The sequence below is a fragment of the Panthera uncia genome, chromosome F2, assembly GCF_023721935.1.
Source record: "Panthera uncia isolate 11264 chromosome F2, Puncia_PCG_1.0, whole genome shotgun sequence".
Classification (NCBI taxonomy): domain Eukaryota; kingdom Metazoa; phylum Chordata; class Mammalia; order Carnivora; family Felidae; genus Panthera; species Panthera uncia.
In genome coordinates, this window is record NC_064812.1 from 76,280,206 (window position 1) to 76,297,404 (window position 17,199).

Here is a 17,199-nt window from a genome sequence, read left to right on the forward strand (position 1 = left end):
GATCTCAGGGTCATGAGTTCCAGCTCCATAGTACATGTAGAGATTACTTAAATAAAATAAAATAAAATAAAAAATCCAAACAGAGCATCCAGGCAGCCCACATATTTTCCTAACTCCATAACACATAGCTCTCCTCTTTTTATTTAGGACAGCAGTACCATACGTCCAGACTTCAAAAAGACAGGAATTTTCTCAGGAGACTAGTTAGCAGTTTAGAAAATACATATTTATCCATATATACATATGTAGTAATCACATCCCAATAGTCTAACTTCCGCAACAAATAGATTCAATTCAAAGAAAAGCAACACAGATCTTTTATATTTCAGTTTTAATAGAATTCATATTTCCAATTAGTGCAATTAAAGACAAATCTGAATGGATGTATTTAAATATTATTTAAAAGAATTGTAAAAATGGACTTCATACAGGATTATTCAAAAAAATATATTACTTAAATCATTTCTCACCAGTACTCTGAGACATAATTTATGTAATTAAATATTTAATTCATACCTATATGGAATATTAACCATATAAGAAAATAATATAATAAAAATAAAAGAATAGCATACTTTTCAATATTCTATTTAAATTGTGTGATTTAAGCATTGTTTTAAAACATTTCAAATTACTCTATACAAAAGATAAACCAAGAAAGACTTCGTTGTACAGAAGGACACAACTAATCAATTATTTCTGTAAAATCTCAGATGAGATTTTCATCTTAATACAGCAAAAAATTAGATGCTTCCCCTCTTTGTACAGTTAGTATGATTCCAGGCACTTTTTCCTTTAAGTTGCATTTATATTCTTAAGCAATGCCTATCAGGGAGAAGAAGAAAAATGTCATTTATAATCTGGTTTTTAATGTACTTAAAAACATGTATAGTTTTAATATAGTCATATTTTATTTTATTTTGCTTAAAGAATCTGCGGGCTCAATGCATAATCTAATCCTGAGAATATAGGCTAATGTGTGTGTGGAAGGGAAAAGGGTCAATCAGTACTTTTAGATACTTTCAATTACGGCTTCCCCACTAAAGTGTTAGGATATCTAAATAAACTGAAAAATGAACTTGGCACCACCTAAATAACTTATAAATATTCCTAAAACGTAGTAATCTGTAACTCTGTGTTTCTAATACCTTGTTAAATAAATAATGAGAAACACATACTCCTATAGAGGAAATCACTAAACCTCTAAACTTTACAGTTTCCAAGGGGCGTATTTATCAGCTCTGTCTTCCATGAATCTCGTCTCAGGGGAAGTTAGCTGGTAGGCAATATTTTGTATTATAGCACAGTACTTGTTTTTTGAGAACTTTTGCAGTTAATATGTTGTTTTGGACTTTATGTTTATTTACTCATTCACATTAAATATGCTAAAACCAAGAAAGATAAATGTGGCTTGATTTAGGTAATTTCAACAGCTTAATGAATTTTCTTTATTTGTTCATGTTTTACATTATTCACAAGGTTTGAGATAGATTGAGAGTAATTAATTCAAGTACCTTGCCATTGAATGCTAAAATGATCTAGCTCATTTTCTTAATCTAAAAAAGAGAATTTTTAAAATTTAGCAACTAAAAATATGCAGAATTAAGAGTGCCCATTATTATTAATTTATCATCACTATTTATTTATTTAAATGTTTATTTATTTTTCAGAGAGAGACAGAGTGTGAGAGGGGGAGGGGGAGGGAGAAAGGGAAACACAGAATCCAAAGCAGGCTCAAGACTACGAGCTGTCAGCACAGAGCCCGATGCAGGGCTCGAACTCAAGAACTGCGAGATAATGATCTGAGTCAAAGTCGGAGGCTCAACAGACTGAGCCACCCAGGAGCCCCTATAATTGCTTTTTAAAGAAGAATAAAAATAGCAATGCAAGTCAGGATTGTCTTAGTAACTGGCACAACAAACCTGTGAGATGAGTTACTTGGGGTAGATTAAGTCACATAGGCCAGATGGAGATATATATATAGATACTTCTAGACTACATGTATCCCATGACTTCCATTTCTACCCTCACAAGCTATGAAACTAGTTTCTTTAAAGGGACTTGTCCGTGGTGCTGAAATACTGACCCCAGCCCCTGCCCCCTCCCCCAAACAGGTTGGCTTTGATCTGCACTGGGAAAGAATTACTGAGTAGAAAGATCTCTGCAAAAAATGAATGTCTTTCAGTCTCTTGTATACAGTCTACTTTTGTAAATATTATAATTTTCATCAGATTTATTTAGGTTATCCGAATACTTTATTACCCTAGGGCTCTTAGGGTAATTTAGCCAGAATGAAAATTCTGACTTACCATTTCAGTCTGGCAAAGTATATGCTAGAGCAGATGATGATTACATGGTTATGTTTTTGATCCCTTGCTTTTTCTTTTATTCTTCCAATACTTTCTCTCTTCTCCTTACCTATCTTGCATAAACCAAAAGTTTAGGACCCAGTGCAACTTTTATTATATCTTTTGACCAGCTGAAAAGAAAATAGAGCTTTAAATAGTTTTGTTCATCTAATGTCTACCTGCATTAAGGCTTCTGCACAAAGATAATATAACCACAAAGGTTGAAATATTTTTAAAAAATCACTCAGGGGGCACCTGGGTGGCTCAGTCGGTAAGTGTCCAACTTCAGCTTGTCATGATCTCACCGTTAATGAGTTCGAGCCCCGCGTCGGGCTCTGTGCTGACAGCTCAGAGCCTGGAGTCTGCTTCAGATTCTGAGTCTCCCTCTCTCTCTGCTCCTCCCCCACTCACACTCTGTCTCTCTCTCCAAAATAAATAAACATTAAAAAAAAAATTTAAAATCACTCAGGACTGGTAAGGCTGCCAAAAAGCTGTTTACCTTACTTAATTTAATCACTGTTGAGGGCATTTGTAATGAACTCAATAAAGCAGTCTGTGCATTTAGACCAAGCTTTAACACTAAGTAAAAAATCCACAGCTTAAGTTCATTATGTGTTGCTAACATCAGCTATCTGGCTTTTTCAATTGTTCAACATTTCTTAAGAAAGTTAGCCTGTCAAACAGAATAAGAAAAATAAATAAATACATACTCCTAGGCCAGGTCTTGTCTGTGAGCACTGGGGACTCGCTGCCAACCTTGTAAGCAATCTAGCACATCTCTTGTAATCTAGGAAAACATTTAAAGGTCAATTATGTATATAGTTACTACAAGTGTCGGGAAAACCATGTTATTATTGTCACTGATTAATAATGAGAGCTACAATTTAATAAGCACCCAACACAACAAATGTTTAACCGGGGTCTTTTCATGAATTCTCCTCCTAACACAATCAGGGAGATGTTACTGTTGTCTCACTTAAGAGTCAAAGATGAAAACCCAGCGTCCAAATGTCAAGAATCTATCTCATAACCAGCGAGCAGCCTGAGTCCAAAGAGCAAGATGTCCCCACTGTGCCGTGGGATCACTCAGTCTGCTTTGATTCCGGTGTGATTCATTTCCCCAAGTCATTGAACACAAGCAGTTTTGAAAAAAATTATAACAACTCGGACTCAACAACCTGAGTAAAATTGAATATTCCTCGAGATGGCCAATCTAGTGAAGAAGAAGCAAAATGCTTAAAATCCATTTACCTAAAAAGGGAAGTTTAGGTTCAGAAAGGAATTTAAAAACCGCTGAATTAGCTCACGTGATCATGATGTAGGCAGTTTCAATGACAGCATTTAAAATATTACGTTTGAAATGACTATTAACTTCAGTAACTTAAGTGTCCAAAAGAATTCATTAGAGCAACCCTTAAAACACTATGCTACCATTGTTGAGAACAATGGATCACTCGTTGTATAAATGATACAATATGAAACTGTTTAAAATAACTTAAGAGGAAATTCTGACTTCCCCTTCACCGTCATCCTATTTTTGTGTTTCATTTATATGACAAAGCACTTTATGCCAAGGAATTTGAAAAACGATAAAAGGTTTAAATCTCTGACAAACGTTTCATCCAGTAAGGAAATCTGGCTATTTTCAGATTTGGATCTAGTCCCAATTATGAAGTTCCGTTCCTTACGCTGTCAACGACACACACACAAACGTTACTTAAGTACTGTCAGTGTTATAAATAGCATCTCATACAATGTTTAGTCTATTTCCAGCTACAGAGAGTGGAAGTTTAAAATTACATGCATTTATTGCTGGATACAGACTTTTTCTAAAAGAAAAAAAAAACAAAAAACAAAAAACTATCCAAACTACTTACAAGCTGGCGTTGAACAATCTCTGGTATTGTAATAGAGTCGATGGAAATGTATGCTACATTCATCTGCAAATGTGATTGGCCCTATGGGAAAAGAAAAGAACATTTATGATAAACATAGGCATGTTTTCCAAACAGATTTGCTAGCATTTATGGGTAGAGATATTACAACTGTAGCTTAACATCCTTCCATGCCCTTAAAAGAACTTGTCTGGAAGCACTTCTCCTTATCTTGGCTCTGTGGGAGGCAGTACATTGTGATCTGTGAAAAATCATCTAAATTCACTATCAATTCTCAACATTTCACGCAATGGAACCTTCAGTTTCTAAAGAACTCTTTAGAATAACTAAGAGAGAAAAGCTCTAGACAGAAAAAAAAAATTCTAGAAAGCAAATCAAGAGGATGTGAAAAATAAAAAATAAATATCTTTGGTCCCCTCTTTCTGTTCTTCAGTTTTTTAATTTTTTTAAATACTTATTTATTTTTGAGAGAGGGAGACAGACTGTGAGCAGGGGAGGGGCAGAGAGACAGGGAGACACAGAATCTAAAGCAGGCTCCAGGCCTGAGCTGTGAGCACAGAGCCAGATGCGGGGCTCAAACTCACGGACCGGGAGATCATGACCCGAGCCAAAGTCGGATGCTTAACTGACTGAGTGCCACTCAGGCACTCCTCTTCAATTTTTTATTTAATAGGAACTAATGTTTATATGCAGAGAGCCTTATTCCATTTTCTAATTATAGTAATTTGTGTCTTATTAGTGTCAAGGACTATTGTAAAGTGAATAGGGCTTGAGACTTCCTTTTTATTGCCACAAATCCCAGACAGTCCCCACCAAAATTCACCTCTGTATCTGGAGTCTGGCGTTCTGGAAGTGGTAGAAGGACCCACAGTGGCATGAACAGAGTACCTGGACACAATACTGGGAAATTCCTTACACTTGCTGGGGCTCAGGGGGGTCTTGGCTTGATATGCAAAACCATTGTTCTGAAGTTGACTAACGAACATGGCTGCTGGCTTCGGTTAAGTGGGGAAAACTGTATCTTCCCCAGCTTATAGGCCTGAGATGTAAACCAAGGAAAGGTAGCTGGGATGATTAGGAATGGCCAGGCAAGAGGAATGGTCAGGATGGGGGTGCTTGGTTCAAAACAATTTAGTGGTTTGCTAGAAATGGAGGCACAGGATGCTTTCCAATGATCTCACAAAGTTGATATGAAGAACAAAACAATATCATGGAAGAGTATTTAGTATTTCATGCTTAAGGTATGGTGTACGAAAGCCCATCTTTCCCCTAGACAAAAAAACCTCTATTGCCCCCATCAGCTGGAGAGCCTGGTCTAAATTCCTTACATTCTCTTTAGGACCCTTCACAGAATGACTCTAGCCTACATTTTCAGCCATAGTTTTACCCAGTGGCCACACACGCCTTTACCTAACCATACCCCACAGTGCACCCACACCGTCTACCTGTCCTGCCCCCAAACTACCATGTTCTCAAAGAATTCCTTGTGACCAGAATGCTTCTCTCATCCAGGAAAGTACCATTCATTCCTTAGAGCCCAACGTAAATACAGTGTCGACTACAAGCCTATCCTGCTGGTTCTTGGCAAAATTACTCACTTTCTGTGTATCCCTAAAACTGTATTTACACTTCTATTGCCTACCAAGATCGGGATTATATTACCATTAATACAAGTTAATGGCATTTGTCCACTCCCTAACTGGACTGCTGAGATTCTTACAGACATTTCTCTTCAAATGCCAAGTGCCTAACACAGTAATTTGCACACAATCTTTTTATTTAATTGAGTCACTGGTAAATTTTGTGCTTACCTGTGAAATGCTTTATTAATTTGTCTTTCAAGCTCGAATCTTTTAGGAACATTTCTGCAAAGAAAAAAAAAGTTTTAGGATTTGTGGGAGGCGTTTCCATCATGAAAAACATCCTTACAAATAGCCTATAACGACAGGCACCTGACTCATGAACTCACAGTGGGTCATGCAGCCGATTCCAAGTCTGTATCGCTAGCCCTGACGGTTCCCTGGGGGCTCCAGACCTCCCCCGGGGCTACCCGCTTGCCCCTACCACTCTATCCAGGAAACTTACAGGCCTCTCAAAAGTACACAGCCAGACCTGAACGTCTGATTTCCCTGCTGTCCCAGACTCGCATCTCCCCCACACTCCCTGGTCTCCTACCTGGCATCACTCTTTACTCTTGGCTCGGGCCAGATATCAAGAAGACATGCTTGACTTTCCTCTTTCCCTCTCTGCTATACACGATCCATTACTTGATTTCATATATTCCACCTCCAAAAATGATCTGAGACCCATACACCTGTTTCCTCTCATTACCACGAGACTGGTCCAAGCCATCATACTTTCATGACTGTACCCGGCCAACAGCCTCCTGATGGGTCTTCTCCGTCCCCCAACCCACTCTCCCCATTACAGCTGGAACAAATGAACGGAAATGGGCTCCAGGCCAGAATATTCTCCCACTTAAAGGGCTTTGCACTTTAGTTTTTTTTTTTTAACTTTTATTTTAGTTATTCATTTATTTATTTATTTTGAGAGTGAGAGAAAGCGCGAGCACGGGAGGGGCAGAGAGACAGTCAGAATCCCAAGCAGGCTCTGTGCTGCCAGTGCAGAGCCGGATGCAGGTCTGGAGCACACGAATCACGACCTGAGCCCAAGTCAGACGCTTAACCGACTGAGCCACCCAGGCGCCCCAAGGGCTTGGCACTTTAAATAAGTGAAAATAAAAACTCAAAGTGCATCCCACCCTTCACCTTGTATTCCCTATAAATACACCGCCCAGACAATGCTATTTATAAAAACAGTTGGGGGAGTATGCGCCACTCTTCTAGAGGAAAAGAAAACCGACACGTTAAAAAATCTTGAACCTGATGTTTGTTGGCAGTGGCAGATTTAAACCTTCAATGTTCTTATAACTGAGTCCTGTGTGCGTCGAACATCAAATGAGTCTAATATCAGGGGGCGCGAATGCTTGTCACCTCCCTATAAGTGAGTCGGAACGACCACGCTGATTTGTGTGGCCTTGTTGAGACAGGCACTGTAAAACGAAGACTCGGGAATTCTAACGCCCTTTACATCCTACAGTTAATGAGGGCTGTGAGAGCCCCTCCTTGCCTGGGCGGCTCCCTGCTCCCCGCAGCCCTGTGTAAGCCCAGAACAGCATTGTCAGGGCGGTAGGCTTGCGGCTGGATTGGAGCTCCCCTCCCCCTGACAACAAACATCTACACTTTATGACCAATCCAAACTAATCCAGAAAAACAAAGCAACCCTGATGATGTAAATATCTCTTTATATAAATATCTCGGTTGTCTCATCCATTAGAGTCCAGCTTGAACATGGGTCCTTCCTCCATATCTCTCTGCAACCTCTCAGCCAATTGCTGAGCCAATTGGCTCCTGTGGTGTCAATACTCCACGTTTTATCTGGCAAAGCAGCTCCCCTGGCCCTTTCTGAAAGCTGAGCCGGCAGAATGCAGAAAGACCACTTTGGCGAAAGCGTGTTCGAAGATCAGAGTAAGTCTAGTTCCAAACGTATTTTCCACTATAATTTTAGTATTTAGACCTGGCACGACGGTGACATTCGGGTTTAAAATACATTTTAATTTTTTTTAAGTTTACTTATTTTTGAGAGAGAGAGACAGAGTGCCAGTGGGGGAGGGGCAGAGAGAGGGGGAGACACAGAATCTGAAGCAGGCTGCAGGCTCCGAGCTGTCGGCACGGGGCTGGAACCCACGGACCACGAGATCATGACCTGAGCCGAAGTCAGACGCTCAACCGACTGAGCCACCCAGGCGCCCCGGAAAGGTACACATTTTAAATAAATTACCCCCTCTTGTACACCCCCACTGCACAATTTCTAACTTCTATAAAGGAAATTGTCACATTCCGATTAGCATAATAGTGAACTGTGGACATGTCTGGCTCCAAGCAATATTGTGGGCTCTTATGTTTGTAAGTTTATTTATTTATTTTGAGAGAAAGACGGAGAGGGCAAGCAGGGGAGGGGCAGAGAGAGAGAGAGAGAGAATCCCAAGTAGGCTCTGCACTGTCAGCGTGGAGCCAGACGCAGGGCTCAAACCCACAAACTGTGAGATCATGACCTGAGCAGAAACCAAGAGTCAGACCCTTAAGTGACTGAACCACCCAGGCACCCCTATTTTGTACCTATGTCTAATGATATAATATATAATTATGAAAAACAATTATGAGAAGTTTAACCAATACAAATGCCTATGTCAAAAATCAGTGCATTACTGGATTATGTGAAACACTGAATAAAAACTTGTGGTTGGTATATTTATTTGCAGCCCCCCACGGGCAGCACACATCAGTCTCACTAGGCCCACCTTCAAGACACTAAGTGATGTCTGTTGCCTAAACTGACCCTGTTATCAGCGCCAGTAAAGAAAAGGCCCAAAGCAAGGAAGAGGGTGGAAACCAAGAGTCAGACACTGGACCAACCCAGCCACCCATGCGCCCTCGTGGGCTTCTTAAGGAAAGGGACGATGTCTTGTTCATGTGTTATCACCTGCAGGATGTACAATAGTGCCTTGCGGACGGAACATCTAGGAAACGTTTAAGGAATTAAAAGCTGAGAGGATGACCCCTCGAGGAGGTTGTTACCTTTGGAATGAAAACAATCAATGCTTTGCTTGAGCTCAGACAGGTCACCAAGAGAAACCATACTTTTAATACACTGGAATTGTCATTTCAAAGTACAAACATAACATAGGAACACATAGCAGGTTGACTTAAAGGAAACAGAGAAGTGATCATTAAGTTGACACCCCAAGTGATAAGCGAGAGATGTCTAGGTAAGAAGCGACGGGACGAACGCCCCAGAACAACAACAAAGAAAGGAGATCTCCAGTAAGATGAAGACTGACAGGTGTCTCCTAGCCGACGAGCGGAGCCCAGGGGAGCGGTGGGCAGGAACAGAGAACGGAGGGCCAGCCAGCACCCGGGCAAAGGTGGTGAAAAAGGGGAAATCATGCCTTTCCAGTTCCTGTATTTCTGAGGCTTTAACATCTGAAGCCTTGCTGGCCCCGGAGAGATGGCCCCTCTCGGAGCTGGCCAGCGATTCCTGGAGAAAGGAAAGCCTGAGCACACCTTTCATCTGCAAACCAACCAATCCACAGCCCAGGCCCCTACTACCTGCCTCATCCAGTCCTCACACTCAAGGCCAATATTCCCCCGCCCTCATTCCCCAGGGCCAGGAACCAAACAGGTACATACCGCCCTACACTCCGGAGCCCGCCGAAATCATTTCAACTGGCCGGTCCTAAGCCAGCTCACCTTGCCCCTCCTGAAGAAACCACCCCACTCCCGACCAAACCTGGTGCTTCCCCGTCTGACCCTAGGGGCCTGCTGTGACCCGGTTTCTAGGGAACTGTGAGCAAAACTTCTTCCTTCACGACAGTCATTTCCAGGTCTTGCCATGCCCGACTGAAAACAAATCCCGCGTACATCTCAAAACACGAGCAGTGGTGGATACAGGCATACCTTGAAAATATTCCAGGTTCGGTTTCAGACCACCCCAGTAAAGCAAGCCAAGTTAATCTCTGCCTTCCCAGTGCCTACGAAGGTTATGTTTATATTATACTGTAGTCTGTTAAGCGTGCGATAGCATTACGTCTCTTTTTTTTTTTTAAAGTACATCTTGGGGCGCCTGGGTGGCTCTGTCGGTTAAGCGTTCGACTTCAGCTCAGGTCATGATCTCACAGTTCGTGAGTTCGAGCCCCGCGTTGGGCTCTGTGCTGACAGCTCAGAGTCTGGAGCCTGCTTTGGATTCTGCATCTCCCTCCTCCCCTGCTTATGTGCACTCTCTCTCTCTCTCTCTCAAAAATAGATAAACATAAAACAAATTTTTTTGTAATAAATAAAAATTTAAAAAGTACATACCTTAGGGGTACCTAGGTGGCTCAGTCGATTGAGCATCTAACTCCTAGTTTCGGCTCAGGCTATGATCTCAAGGTTCTTGAGTTTGAGCCCCACCTCAGACTCTGTACTGGTGATGATGTGGGCCTGCTTAGGATTCTTTCTCTCTCCTTCTCTGCCCCTGCCCCGTGCTTGTTCTCTCTCTCTCTCTCTGTCTCTCTCAAAATAAATAAACTTTTTTAAAAAAGTACATATCTTGGGGCGCCTGGGTGGCTCAGTCGGTTAAACATCCAACTTTGGCTCAGATCATGATTTCATGGTCTGGGGGTTCGAGCCCCATGTCGGGCTCTGTGCTGACAGTTCAGAGCCTGGAGCCTGTTTCGGATTCTGTGTCTCCCTCTCTCTCTGCCCCTCCCCTGTTCATGCTCTGTCTCTCTCTGTCTCAAAAATAAGTAAACTTTTTAAAAAAGTACATATCTTGGGGCGCCTGGGTGGCTCAGTCGATTAAACATCCAACTTCAGCTCGGGTCATGATCTCACAGTTGGTGGGTTCGAGCCCGATAGTATTTTGTCCACGGCAGAACTCCTTTGAAAACTGGATTCAATTTTCTCAAATCTTGCCACTGCTCTATCAGCAAAGTGTATGTAATATTCTGAATCCGTGACTGTCAGTTCAACAGAATTCACAGCATCTTCACCAGGAGGAGTAGGTTCCGTCCTAAGAAACTACTTTTCTTGGCTCATCCGTGCGAAGCAGCTCCTGATCCATAAAAGTCTGATCGTGACGTGGCAGCAATCCCGTCACGTGTTCAGGCTCCACTTCTGGCTCTAGTTCTTGTGCTGTTTCCATCACACCTGCACTTGCTTCCTCCCTGAAGTCCGCAACCCCGTAATGTCATCCATGAGGGTTGGAAGCAACTGCTCCCAAAACGCTTGTCCCTAGTGATATTTTGACCTCTTCCCATGCGTCACGAATGTTCTTAATGGCATCTAGAACGGTGAGTCCTTTCCAGAAAGGTTTCCGATATGCTCACCCAGATCCATCACAGGAGTCACTGTTTGGCAGCTATGGTCTTGTGAAATGTACTGCTTAAATGATAAGCCTTGAAAGTCCAAATTACTTCTTGACCCATGGGCTGCGGAACGGATGTTGTGTTAGCAAACATGCTAACGACATTAATGTCATTCTACGTCTCCATCAGAGCTCTTGGGTGACCAGGTGCATTGTCAATGAGCGGTAATATCTTGAAAGGAAATCTTTTTTCTGAGCAGTAAGGAGATCTCAGCAATGGGCTTAAAATATTCGGCAAACCAGGTTGTAAAAAGATGTGCTGTCATCCAGGCTTTGTTCCATTTGTAGAACACAGGCACAGGAGATTTAGCATAACTCTTAAGGGCCCTAGGATTTGTGGAATAGTAAATGAGCGCTGGCTTCCATTTAGAGTCACCAGCTGCATTAGCCCTAACCAGAGAATCAGCCTGTCCTTTGAAGCTCTGAAGGCAGACGTTGACTCCTCTCCAGCTATGAAAGTCCTAGATGGCATCTCCTTCCAATAGAAGGCTGTTTCATCTGTATGGAAGTTCCGTTGTTTAGTGTAGCGACTTACATTAATGATCTCAGCTACACCTCCTGGATAACTGGCCAAAGCTTCTACATCAGCCCTTGCTACTCAGCTTTGCACTTTTTTATTATGCCGACGGCTTCTCTCCTTGAGCCTCAGGAGCCAACCTCTGCCCGCCTCCAACTTTTCTTCTGCGGTCTCTCAGCGTCCGTGGAATCGAAGAGAGTTCGGGACCTTGTTCCGGTTTAGGCTTTGGCTTAAGGGAATCTCGTGGCTGGTCTGATCTTCTCTCCAGGTCATTGAAACTTTCCCCATGTCAGCAATAAGGCTGTTTTGCTTTCGTATCATTTATGCGTTCGCTGGAGTAACACTTGTCATTTCCTTCAAGAACTTCTCCTTGGCATTCGCAACTTGGCTAAGTGTTTGGTGCCACAGGCCGAGCTTTGGGTCTGTCTTGCCTTCCTCACCAAGCTGAAGAGTTTCCAGCTTTTGATTGAGAGACATGTGACACTCCTTTCACTTGAACACTAAGAGGCCACGGCAGGATTATTAATTGGCCTAATTTCCAATACTGTAGTGTCTGGGGAATGGGGACACCCGAGGAGAGGGGCCAGCAGTGGTCTCATAAGCGGCCCCTCCCCACTGCTCTGGCCTCACGTAGCCTTGCCTTACTTCAGTTGTCACCACACTGTCTCCTGGCCTCCCCACCCCCCCCACCCGTGTCCCCCAGGGGCTGAGGTAGAGCTGGGCTGCGGGAAGCGGCCAAAACAATGTTTCCCCAGAGTGGGCTCCTTCAAAACCAGTTCTGTGAGCTGCAAATAAAGAATAAATGCTAGATTTTGGAAAGAGAGAGAAAGAGAGAGAGAGAGAGAGAGGGCAAGAGAGCAGGGGAGGGGCAGAGAAAGAGGGAGAGAATCCCGAGCGGACTCCGAGCTGTCAGCGGCTAGCCTGAGGAGGGGCTCGATCTTACAACCACAAGATCATGACCTGAGCTCAAGTTATGAGCCAGAGGCACAACGGACTGAGCCAGTAGGCGCCCCCATCCTGGACTTCTGTACCTTGGGGACTCTCGTGACCTCTATCTGTGTTGACTAGTTTTTTCCCCCTCCTTCCTTCATCCCCTCCCTGGGCGTCTAAGTAGCCAGAGATCTGAGTTTCCAGTGCTGATTTGGGAGCCTGGCCTCGGGAAGGTGCGAGTTAACGACAGCCACCTCGGCCGGCTCAAAACTGCGTGTGCCTCAAGCATTCCCGGAGGCCAGCTAGAAGAGGGAAGCAAAGCGGGGCTCCCCGAGCCCGGTCAGGCTTTGTCTGCGTGTTCAGGCAGGGTTCTTGCTCAGTTCTCAAAGCCGGGTCAGACCCAGGAGGAGGGGCTTCCAGGGCGGGAACCGTGCGCCAGGCCCGGGTCCGCGGAGGCCCACCCGCGGGGTTTCGGCCGCTGCACCTGCCTCCGGAAAGGGCCTCCCTCGCCGGGTCACGCCGGTTCCTTCGAGAGACGGGGTTTTTTGCTACTTAAGTCTCGACAAGGCGAAGTCTAATAAACTCCTTACCTGCTTCCTTGAGAACCAGTCATGTGCAGAGACGGTCCGGTCCCTGCCCTGCTGAACTCCGGTGTCCCGGAGCGGGCAGCCCCCGAGCACCCAGGGTCAGAGCGCACGTCCGGCCGCGACGGGGACCGCTTACCTGTGCTCCGGGTGGCCCTGGCCGCGGGGAGAAACGGCCACGGCTGGGGTTCCTGGTCCGTGGCACGGGCTCCTCCGCGACCCCGGGGCCTCGCCTGGGCCCCGGGCAGGGACAACGCCAGCGCGAGCAGGAGGAGCAGGGGCAGCAGGGCGCCAGGCTTAGCGGGCCGCATGTCTGCGCGCCGGGACGTCCCGAGGGGCGGGTCCCGAGGCAGGTGTGTGCGCGCCGGGAGCCGGGGTGTCCGCGACCCTGGGCGGGGGCGGCGTCCAGCTGGGGCCGCGCGGGAACTCGGCCTGCGGGAGCCGACACCTGTGCGCCTCCGGGTCGTGGGACGGGGACGCGGGGCGGGGCGGAGGCTGGGGGGTGCGCAGGATGGTCCCAGGGGACGAGGGCGAGTCCCGGCGCACTCCGCGACAGACGCGAGCCTCGGACTCGGCTGGTCTTCGCGACCTCGGACACCGGGTCTCGGCTCACGGAACCCGCAACTTCCAGGTCGGGACGCGGCCGCCCGGGGCTGCGGGGTGCGGGGTGCACGGGGCGCCAGAGGCCGGCAGTGCCTGGAGGTGCGACCCAGCCGGTGCAGGAGGCGCGACCTGCCGGGGGCTGCCCGGCCCGGGCGCTAAGTATCCTCCGGGCGGCTGCGGGGGCGGGGCCGCCACCTGGGAGGGCGGCGCCGGGCCCGCCCACCGCCCACGCCCGGCAGCCCCGGCTCCCCGCGGGGGTTCCCCCAGGACTCCCGGCTGGAGTGCTCCCACGGACGAGGTCATCGGGGTTTACCCGCGAGCGCAAGGCCGCAGCCGGCTCGATTTTTTTTTCTTTTTTTTTTTAAGATCGAGAACTCTCCAAATGTTTCGTCCGATGCCAACAATACAGAGACGAGATTGAGTCCACCCGCTCTGATTAAAGTGGGCATCTCTGATCAAACTGTGCCGTGAAAATAATCCCAAGGGCGAGCCAACAATTTTTCTAGACCTGGTATTAACAACCCGTCCCGGGAGCTGGGGCAACATAGCAGGCTCTTCAAGAGCCCTGCAAATGGAACTTTACAGAGAAGGATGTTATACAGGTGAATCGCTTTACTATTGTTAAGCCTAAGAACCCGGTATTCCCGAAGAAAGCATAATGGCAGAGGAGAACGTCTTCCACCATGGGAGACACAGAAAAGCAACCTTGGGAAAAGTACACCGAAAGAGACTCAGATGGCCCTAGTTAGGTGGAATAAGTTCTTCCTTACAGCTTTTCCAGGTGAAACGAGAAATCACTGGGCGCTCACGGACATTGAGAAGCATTTCAAAATTTTACTATGCTAGGGAGTTAGCCACCACTATGAAAAGCAGGAAAGATACAAGGTGAAGAAACGCTAGTGGACTTGATGCAGAAATAACGGTGAGAAATGGACTCGAAATCAACTAGCAGGGAGAGGAAGAAACCAAACAAACCTGGAAGCTAGATTATTGCTCAACGTATACTAACACTACAGGAAGTCACCAGTCTGATGAACTTTTCAGAGCCTGACGCTTGGAGCTCAACTTTTTGCTCAGTCCTTAGCCCTGTGACCTCGAGCAAACTGTTTCGCCTCCATTTTCTCTCTGACAAAGTGAAGAGATTGAACTCTCAGGGGTTCTCAGACTGCAAGTAGCATGTGGAAGGAGCATCCGCTGTATGCCTGTGAAGACTGCAGTTCTGGTACCCCCAGGGCTCACGGTTCCACCTCCGAGGTGCCCAGTGAATCTGCGTTTTCAAGGACTCTGGCGAAACCCACTTTTATTCATTCATCGAAAATCATCTGAATGCAGACTCTAGGCCAGGCACAGTGGAAACACTGAAGCTACCTGCGTGGGCAAAATACACAACCTCGTTGTCTTTGCGAAACATCTAGCCTCATGTTTCTGGTTCCCTAAAGTAATGGTTTCATCGTAGACTATCAGGTTGTGTATAGCTAAATTAAATTATCACTTGTTTTTTCTTGAGTTTACTGTTTATCCTTGACTATTTCTTCTTACTGCCCCAGTTTATGCTACTTGCCTACCTCTTGCTAATTAGTTCGGAAGCAGCTTTAAGTGTTCATGTAGATATTATCTCAGTAACATATGGTAACTTTTTAAAAAAATTTTTAATGTTTTACTTATTTTTGAGAGAGAGAGTGTGTGTGTGTGTGTGTGTGTGTGTGTGTGTGAGTGGGAGAGGGGCAGAGCGAGAGGGAGACACAGAATCCGAAGTAGACCCCAAGCTCTGAGCTGTCAGTGCAGAGCCCGACAGGGGCCTTGAACCCACGAATCGTGAGATAATGACCTGAGCCAAAGTCGGATGCTTAACCGACTGAGCCACCCAGGCGCCCCGCTGACTTATTTTTTAATAGACTTTTTAAAGAGCAGTTTCAGATTCACAGCAACATTGAGAAGATACACACACATTCCAGATCATTCTTGTCCCCTGCCCTCCCACACACACACAGCCTCCTCCATTATCAACATCTCCAACTAGGGTGGTACATTGTTATAACTGATGAACCTACATTGATAGATCATTATCACTCAGAGTGCTGGTTTTGCATTACTGTTCCCTCTTGGTGCGATATGTTCTGTGGATGGGACAAATGTATTATGACATGTTATCTACCACTATAGTATTATTATATGTAGTAGTTTCACTGCCCTAAACATCCTCTTGGTCTGTCTCTCCATCCTTCCCTCTCCCACGTCCAACCCTGGCAACCACTCATCTTTATCCTGTCACCATATTTTTGCCTTTTCCAGAATATCATATAGTTGGAATCATATAGTATATAGCATTCTCGATTCTATTCTTACCAAATTTCAATTATAGAATACGGTGTTATGATCCATATTCACTACATTATACATTAAATCCTCAGACTTCATCTTGTAGCTGAAAGTTTGTACCCTTTTTACCAACCTTTCCCTATTTCCCTCACCCCCAGTCCCTGGCAACCAATTTTCTACTGTTTCTACGAGGGACTTTTTTTTAAATCCACACATACGTGATTCCGTGCAGTATTTGTCTTTCTCTGGCTTGTTTCATCATGCCATCCATGACCATGACCATCCACGTCATCACTAACAGCAGAACTCCTCTCTTTGTCATAGATGCATAATAGTCCATTGTGTGTATCTTCTTTATCTGTTCACCTGTTGATGGATGCTTCAGATGTTCCCATATCTTGGCTTTTGGGAATAATGCTACAGTAAACATGGGAAGTGCAGATACCTCGTCGGTATCCTGTTTTCATTTCCTTTGGATACACACCCAGAAGTGAGATTGCTGGATCACGGGGTAGTTCTGTTTTCCACAGTGGCTGCACCAAGTCACATGCCCACCAACAGTGCACAAAGGCTCCCTTTTCTCCACATCCTCATCAACACTTGTTATCTCTTGTTTTTTTTTGATCAGAGCCATACTGACAAGTATGAAGTGATATCTCATTGTGGTTTTGATTTTCATTTGCCTGCAGATTGGTAACTGACATTGAGCATCTTTTCAGTTGGCCATTTGTATATCTTCTTGGGAAAAAAATAATCTATTCAGTTCCTCTGCTCATTTTTTAAACGTGTTTTGTTGTGTTTTATTTTGTTACTGAATTGGGTACATTCTTTATGTATTTTGGATATTAACCCCTTATCACATGTGTGATTTGCCAATATTTTCTCCCATTCAGTAGGTTGCCTTTTCATTTTGTCGAGAGTTTCTTTTGCTGTGCAGAAGCTTTCTAGTTTGATGTGGTTCTACTTGTTTATTTTTGCTTTTGTTGCCTTTCCTTTGATGTAAATCTAAAAACTCCCTGCCAACATGGATGTCAAGGAGG

General features: G+C 45.0%; 1 protein-coding gene across 1 annotated transcript; it reads right to left on the reverse strand.

Annotated features, from left to right (window-relative positions):
- Positions 1–432: 432 nt before the first annotated feature.
- Positions 433–14,143, reverse strand: ALKAL1 (ALK and LTK ligand 1). Its single transcript, XM_049632696.1, has 6 exons — positions 14,036–14,143; positions 13,377–13,995; positions 6,055–6,108; positions 4,226–4,306; positions 3,059–3,135; positions 433–825 (listed from the first exon to the last, which is right to left on the reverse strand). The coding sequence occupies exons 1-6, from the start codon at positions 14,141–14,143 to the stop codon at positions 796–798; spliced, it is 969 nt and encodes a 322-aa protein (XP_049488653.1). The 3' UTR covers positions 433–795.
- Between the last annotated feature and the right edge of the window lie 3,056 nt (positions 14,144–17,199).